General features: G+C 40.5%; 1 protein-coding gene across 1 annotated transcript; it reads left to right on the top strand.

The window, feature by feature from the left end:
• The first annotated feature begins 964 nt into the window (after positions 1-964).
• On the top strand, positions 965-7,998 carry degs2 (delta(4)-desaturase, sphingolipid 2). The gene is made up of 3 exons (XM_015379207.1): positions 965-1,101; positions 3,982-4,724; positions 7,175-7,998. The coding sequence occupies exons 1-3, from the start codon at positions 1,020-1,022 to the stop codon at positions 7,316-7,318; spliced, it is 969 nt and encodes a 322-aa protein (XP_015234693.1). The 5' UTR covers positions 965-1,019; the 3' UTR covers positions 7,319-7,998.
• The last annotated feature ends 222 nt before the right edge of the window (positions 7,999-8,220 follow it).

Genomic DNA, 8,220 nt, shown 5'->3' with positions numbered 1-8,220 from the left:
CCAATATGAAGTACAACACCTCTGGATTACCCATGATTCCAAGTTGTAGTGTGAAAAATAAAATACTCAAATGCATAGTTCTTTTAAGATCTTTATTGTGGTTTGAAACATATTATATGAGCGTATTTTTTACCAACCGCCTAATGAACTATACACAGTTATTAACATAGTAATTAAAAGTACCACTGTCTGCTTTGCTATTGGTGTCGTGTTAAAACGGCTCACCATCACGCTGAAATCTGCCATGCGTTGGGGTATAAATACGATACAGTGTGGTCAGTCTCAGAGACATTTTTCTTACCATTACGTCTGCAAAGAGACTTCCCAGTCCACAATTGCATAGGGGTCTACTAGGTATCACTGATGGGGCCTCTAAGGGGTCGGGGGGCCCTAAGCAACTGCAGTCTCTGGATAGTTATGCCATTGGTTATTTCTCTATATTTTTTTCAGCGCCTCTAATGAGAGCTGAGATTAACCTTTCGGTCATGCTAATTGAGATCAGACAATCAGTTCCCCACTCCTCCCCTCTGTACCATTTATCCCTGAGTGGGCTACACCCACAGCAAGGTTACACTCATGTGAGCAGGTGCACGATGAATTTATTCCCTGAGCCCTTCTCCTACCTGCATTTAGGGGAGGGAGGTGCTGGAGATCACACCTTGCCTCAGGGCGGGTCCGCTCCTTTTTGTTTGCCGGCTCCATGGGATGACAAACGGGGTCAATTTTTTTAATTGAAAAATTGAACTTGAATGTCTCTCCTTATAAAAGAGTTAACTTCTCAGACCTTTATTTTATTTTACATTTTAATGCACTGAGGGCACTTTTTTGTTTTATTCATAGAAGATATTTCGCACAGGTGAGTATCTCCACAACACTTGACCGGTGCCGCTTCCCCGTCGCACCGGCGTACAAATAGGGCGGAGCCTCTTGGAGGTGAGCGCGTGGGCGTGCCTCGATACTGCTGCCAGGCTTTGATGACACACTGAACTCTGCAACGCCAGATTCCACTCAGCAGAGCCATGGGGAAGACAGGTGGGAGAGCAGACTTTGAGTGGGTCTACACTGACCAACCCCACACCTCCAGGAGGAAAGAAATCCTAGGTGAGCTTCTAAAGTTTGAATTGACACACAGAATGAAGATATTTATCCTTTTTTTTTTTTTTTTTAACCTGAACCTTGGCTTCATATTGCTCCGCAGTTTACCCTACTTATAAAACGTATCCGGTTAAACCTGTTTACTAGCTGTTGCTTAACGGGCTATCTGTCCACAGTGGATGCAAAAAATGATGTCATTACAGGAAAAAAAAAAGCAGCTCAGTTTAAACACAAGAAAGAAAAAAAAACTTGAAGATAAATGTTCGAGATAATTTGTAAAGTAGCAGGATACAGTTTAAACAAAATTGTCTAGCCTATTTGAGTTGTCTATTTATTTAGGAAATATAATTAGGAAAAAAAAAACAGAGAAAACATTTTTTGCTCTAATAAAATAAAACTGAATTCCCTCCAAGCATTTTATATTCGTAAAAATATTTTTATTTTAACAATATTATAGATGTATAACTTGTAAAAAATGTAAAAAATATATTTTCTGACATTTATTGATGCAAGTTATGTTTTTTCTGCTCTTGTCAGTTAGTTGATACCATGGCAACCAGTAACTGATGGACTGATGTAAACCATCACATTGATTTTCTCTCTTGTTAGACTAGATTTCGTGAACCTTACATAAACTAACTGGAACTGAGACGAACACAGAAGGTTAAACTGCTGCTACTAAAACAACTGTCACTAATTATCATAATACTAATACCAGAAATTACTAGTCATGCCCAATAGGTTCATGGAGATGTTTGGATTTTAGCCTGAAATGTTAAACAATGTTTCATTGTGAGTGGATGAATCGTTTTAAATGTTGGTGTCTTTATGAGGAAGTTTAACAGTTAAAGTCTGTAGTTAATTTTCTTCTACCAGAACTTGAATTTATTAACATGCCTCATATTAATTCTCCTGCTTTGACTTTAACTGGCTACAGGTTTCCCCACTTTTAATGATTTTTTTTAGGTAAAAAACACTTTTAGGGGCTTTCAGGCCAGCATCTCTTGTTCCGCTCCTGTCAGTCCTGAAGTAAGGATGCGGATAGTGTTGATACCCAGTTATGAAAGGAATGGTATTATTCAAACTCAGGCTGCTGACCGTCAGTAAATGAGCATGTAGCGCAAATAAAGCTTTTAAGCCCTCTCTTTCAGCCTTCTTTGTCGTGTAATTTTTTCCAACTGCGTCCCTTATTGATATAACATGCAGGTGAACACGCCTCAGGCCTCTTAGGTAACAAAACACATTATTGTCCCATGATGAGCAGCAGTGCGAAGCTTTGGGGGGAGTTAGTGTGTATAAATCTTAACCCTTTAAAACTGCCTTTAAACAGACTTTATAAATCATCAATCTTTTTTATCAGCTTCTCTGTTGAACTTTACAAACGTATTAAAAAACTGCATTTTTATTGTTCTGTTTGATATTTGGTGTTAATAATTAAAAAGCCCAGGTTAACAAGGTGGCAACCTGCTGATGTAAATTTGATCCTAGCTTTTTGTTTTTTTTTCTCCAGCCGTTATGTGGTCGTATTGCTGCAAAACGAGCACCTCCAAGGTGTTGTCTTTAATTTTCTAACACCTCCAAACCATTAATTATTCAATATGTTTAGCTCTAATTATGATAAACCAACCCCATGCGCATGGCAGTACATTTTCTCATTGTTTTCCTGCATGGTACTTACTGTCCTTTGGCTCTTATACATCGAGCTCCTGTTTTGCAGCATGTCGGCAGAATATTAACATTTTTAACTCGCATATAGACTTTTTTATCATCATAAAGACATTTGTCAGAGGTGTGACTATCTTATGAGGTCACAAGATCATAAATTACTGCAACACTCATCATACTTTGTCTCCCATGATAACTACTGAATGTTATCTCTCCAGAACAAGTTTTACTCTAGCATATTTCAGTTGAAACAATCTTTTTACTCTTAATACCTCAGTCTGGAGATTTAAACAATCATTTGTAATACCAAAGGTTGCCTCCCTTGCATGGGGAAGTAAAAACCAAATAATGACCTCACTGTGTGTGTCTGTGTGTGTGTGCACGCACAAAGATCCATTAGGTAGTTTAAACAGCTCTTTTATAGCAGCTGGTTACTCATTTATCTTTATGCCCTGCTAGTGGGCTGAAAATATGTGTCACTAAATGCTGAATCCAAGCAACATGTTCAAATAAGTTCCCATCATGCAGCAGATTAAAAACGACCCCTGATCAGCTACACTGTGATAATCTCTTATCATGATTTATTGTTTTTACAACAACATGAAGCATTGAATAATTCTTACCTACCAAACATGAACTTGAGGAGAGGGTTTGCTTAAAATAGTCAGAAAACGTGAAATTGCAGTGACATAATTGATAATGCAAACTCAAGAGAAAACTTTACACGAGGAAGCTGAATTTGCGTAGAGACTGGGAAGCTGTAAACAAAGCAGCATTGTGGATTTGCATTCGACTCTCCTGGGATGGAGAGTTACAGGCTGGTATCTAAGCTGCCTGACATGCTAGCTGTCATGTGAAGGCTTTCATAACTTAATTGCACCACATCTCTGACTTTTATTCTTTTCTATAAGGTGCGGTCAGTGTTACAGATCCAAACTTGTATACCTATGGTGTAGAGTTATGTTGCAATACTAATGGCTTCTTTTGTCAGTGGATTTTTTTTAACGGCTGCAGTTTAATGTCATGCAAGTCATGTCCTCCAGCAAAGTAACACCTCTGCTAATTAATGCTTACTTTTGTCAGCAGGTTTTCCCGGGAGGAGGATAAGCACCTGGCAATATGGACTCCTTTTGAAATTGACTTAATTAATCCCAGTGTTGCTGCCTTGACCAATAAATAATTTCCTTTTCACATCCTTCCTCTCTCTGTTTCTCTTCTCAGCGAAATACCCAGAAATCAAGAGCCTGATGGGTCCAGACCCTCAGCTGAAGTGGGTGGTGTCTGGTATGGTCCTAACCCAGCTGCTTGCCTGCTACTTGGTCCACAACCTTCCCTGGAAGTGGGTCCTCTTCTGGGCCTACGCCTTCGGGGGCTGCATCAACCACTCGCTGACTCTGGCCATTCACGACATCTCTCACAACGTTGCCTTTGGAAACAAGCACGCTAAATGGAACCGCTGGTTTGCCATGTGGGCCAACCTTCCCATCGGAGTGCCCTACTCTGCCTCCTTTAAGAAGTACCACATCGACCACCACCGGTATCTGGGGGGCGACCAGCTAGATGTGGACATCCCAACAGACTGGGAGGGGTGGTTCTTCTGCACGCCTGCTAGGAAGCTACTGTGGCTCTTCCTGCAGCCACTCTTCTACGCTTTAAGACCGCTGGTGGTCAATCCTAAACCAGTGGGCCAGATGGAGATCCAGAACACAATAGTTCAGGTGTTAGTGGATGCAGTCATCTTCTATTTCTGGGGGCTGAAGCCCATCGTTTACCTCATTGCCGGATCCATTTTGTGCATGGGGATCCATCCCATCTCTGGACACTTCATAGCAGAACATTACATGTTTCTGAAGGGACATGAGACCTATTCGTACTATGGACCACTGAACTTGATCACCTTCAATGTAGGGTATCACATGGAGCACCATGACTTCCCCAGCATACCTGGCAGTAGACTACCTCAGGTGAGTGAGTCTCCTCCTCTGTGTCCCATTATGATTGCATCAGCAGCAGGTAAACTTTGGACTTGAGTCATATTTTCCGTGACTGCTATTAACCCATTGGTAGAAGATGAGCATAGGTGTTGGAGGCTCATGGCTTCCTTTTCCATGACATAAATAATAATCTGAAGCTTTTATAGAGGGCTGTAGAAATGCTTCTGCTCATTTATTGGACTATGAAGACAGATTTGCTCTCTTCAACCTTAGCCTGAACCAGGAGATCGTTCCAGTGATGTGGAAGAACTCCTGGAGATGCAACAGTGAAGCTTTCTACAAGAAGGGACAGAGCAGTCTGTTCTTCCTAAAGCTTGGTTTATGGTTGACACCTCAAGGAGGTCTGCGCAGTCAAATTACGTCATCTGGGGCTTCCATGGCCTTCCACTCGTACTTCGTGCAGACACAATTTCCGCACGGAGGAACTAAGAAAATTAGTAAATTCCCAGACGGATCGGTGTGGAAAACATGGAGATTGAGCAGCGGCTCCTGCTGCCGAGGGTCCGCAAATGGAAGCATTTAGACACATCCTGTAATGAATATCACCACTATCAGCAGATTTTGGAATAACCCCAGGAAATAAATGACTCCTTCCCAAACTGCACGAAGAGGCTTTGATAAAGTTGTAAAGGCTGTGTTTCCTACTTCCTCATGTAGTGTGATGATGTCACCTTACAGCTTGTGCTACACGCCCGTCCAGCCAGAATGGGGGGAAAGCCGCACAGAGTATAAATGCTACAGAAGCTGTGATGCGCGGCTTGTTTTCCATGGAGAGTTGATTTCTTCCTCTGCTAGTTCAGGAGCATCAGAGCAAATGACTTTAAAAAGCCCAACAAGCTAATAAAGAAGGCTGACTCTGTTCTAGGAACTCCTTTAGAACCTCTAGAGATGATTTCACAAAGTTAATTCTTCATCAAGTGAATACGATTATGAACAACTGAGCATCCTCTTCATCAGAGGTTAAACAACATCAGTGTCTGCAGTCAGAGGCTTCTCCAGATCCGGTGCAAAACAGACAGCTACAGAAGATCCTTCCTGCCTACAGCTATCTACACCTACAACAAAAAAAACAAACAAACATTTAATTTTAATTTTAATGTAGGGATTTTAGCACTCTAAAGTGTTTCAGATAGTCAAATATATTTTAATATCAGACAAAGACAACACCAATAAATAAAAATGTATATATATATATATATATAGCTTTTTATATATGACTTAATTTATTAATTGAGAAAAAACAGTTTCCCTTAATAACGCGGTCTGCCACCTATGGAAGGCAATGGCTGCCATTAGGGGTTTTCTTTGTTTTAATATGGCTCCATTAATGCAGGACTTTAATGTGACTTTTCAGTGAAAAGGTTCTTGCTTCTGGCATCATACATGGATCTGCATTCTAGCTGCAACTCTATTCTCTTCTATGTGGCTCCAAACCCACCTTTTACTGCCTCTTAAAGGGTTAAAATTTAGTGTCTTAGTCCTGTTAAATTGAATGTGACTAAAATTTAGGGCCTCTGCAATTAGAAAATTGCATCTTTCTAAATGATGATAATATTTCCAATCCAATTCTTTGCCCAGTCCTGGGGTCTGATCCGTGGCTGAAGGAAACACGTGACCCAGAGTGCTGCTTTACAGCAACCTGAGCTCCCCTAAAAAAGGGCTAACCCTTAAAAGTTGTTGCCAGGCAACCAAGCACAACCCATATCTGATTAGTCTTTTCAAGTAACTCAGTGACTTTTTCAATGATAAAAGTTCACAGCTCACAATGGAAGTTCTGGCACTGTGCGACCCGATGCTCTGATGCGATCTTATGATGGCCGGCTGAATTTAAACAGTTTGATTTTCTCCCGACCTTATGATTCCTGATTGAAAGGTGGTCGTGAGAGGCTAATCAGCCCTTGTTACCCCCCGTATAATACATGATGCACGATCAATTTGAAGCTTGGCCTGATTGAAAAATTTTTGCACGACTGGCGAATCGGCCTGAAAAGGGCAAAAAATTCTTCTGTGTATGCCCGGCTTTAGCTGAGCATTAAATTCCCAGCAGGATTTTCTGTTTGAGAGCGGAATTCATGATCCCCATCAGTTGTGACGTTATCCAGGTCCTGTAACAGCCCCGACCATAACACCACCACCACTTTATCAAGATCTTGATCGTCTTTTATTATTTTACATTTTTGTATTATTTGTAAAGTGACCTTGAGTGTCTAGAAAGGCGCTGTTAAATAAAATGTATTATTATTATTATTATTACATTACATTACATTATTTTACCTTCAAACAGGTTGTCTTTGTCTAAAATGTGATTAGAAAAGTGAAATAAAATGCATCTGTAATGCATTGGGCAATTTTTCACACCACTACAGCTTTTAAAATGCCTGATGCTTTTCTAAGCTGCCTTTCTTGTGTTTTCTTTGCAGGTCAAAAAGATCGCAGCCGAGTATTATGACTCCCTGCCTCAGCACACCTCCTGGTTCCGGGTACTGTGGGACTTTGTGTTCGACGACAGCATCGGTCCTTACGCTAGAATCAAACGAGAGTACAAGCTGAGCAAGTCTGAATAGGTTGTTGGTTATATTTAATCAGAAAAGTAAATTAAAGTTGTTAAACATTGACATTTACCACAGAGAAATGCCTTGGTTTTTTTTTCTTCACGTTTGATGCAGTTGATGGGAAAAAAAAGTTTTCTCTCCTGTTGTCTTGTTGCTCTGTAAAAAAAAGTAAATAAAACTATTGTCTTTAGAGTTGCAAACAGGAATAGTTGGATAGAAAAAGTGGATTTTTTTTCATACATGCATTCCTGCAGAGAAAACTTCTAACTTGGGGATGGCAGTTGCTTCTAACATCAAGGTCTCATACATTGTCATGATCACTGGAGATATCACTAGTGCCCTCCCTCTCCTGAAAGTCACCATGAGCCAGATCCCCCCCCAAAAGAGCTCTAATATTAACCCCATATTGCTGAAAACAATTAGTCTAATTTTGCTTTGGTAGAACGGAGCTGAAGAGGAAGAAGCGTTGATACTTTCAGTGAGAGGAGCTTTTCTTTGGTGATGCTCCGTTCTGTGGTAAACCACCTGATGGAGACTGCAGCCCAAAAGCAGACATGAAAACATCTCAGAAAAGCCTTAACACCAGTTTTACTTCTTACCCATCAGGGTAGGTTTTTTTTGTTTTTTTTTAAAATGTTTTTGTGAAATGTTCTGTCAATTTCTACTCACTTTTTTAAAAATAAATATTTGTGAAGCTGTTTTGTTTTGACTCACTTGTGAAAAGCGTACCAGCAGACCAGGAAGCCTGATGAGCAGTGGTTTTGCACTTTTGAATACATGTTTTTTTTTTTTCCCTTTTAATCAATGGTTCGGTAATTTCCCACCCACTAAGTTCAGCCTAATGCTTATGGGATAAACCTGCAGCTTCTGGCAGTAAACAGGACATCAGTGGGTTTCCTGTTGGTCTGCAGCAT

The sequence above is a fragment of the Cyprinodon variegatus genome, unplaced genomic scaffold (assembly GCF_000732505.1).
Source record: "Cyprinodon variegatus isolate N-32 unplaced genomic scaffold, C_variegatus-1.0 Scaffold187, whole genome shotgun sequence".
Classification (NCBI taxonomy): Eukaryota; Metazoa; Chordata; class Actinopteri; order Cyprinodontiformes; family Cyprinodontidae; genus Cyprinodon; species Cyprinodon variegatus.
This window is presented reverse-complemented; position numbering and strand designations above follow the sequence as displayed.

Excerpts from the sequence above, each read along its gene's own strand:
- degs2 (XM_015379207.1), top strand. The coding sequence starts at position 1,020 with ATGGGGAAGACAGGTGGGAGAGCAGACTTTGAGTGGGTCTACACTGAC. Across the intron at positions 1,102-3,981 it reads CAGGAGGAAAGAAATCCTAG|CGAAATACCCAGAAATCAAG; the intron begins GTGAGCTTCTAA and ends TTCTCTTCTCAG. Across the intron at positions 4,725-7,174 it reads CTGGCAGTAGACTACCTCAG|GTCAAAAAGATCGCAGCCGA; the intron begins GTGAGTGAGTCT and ends TTTTCTTTGCAG.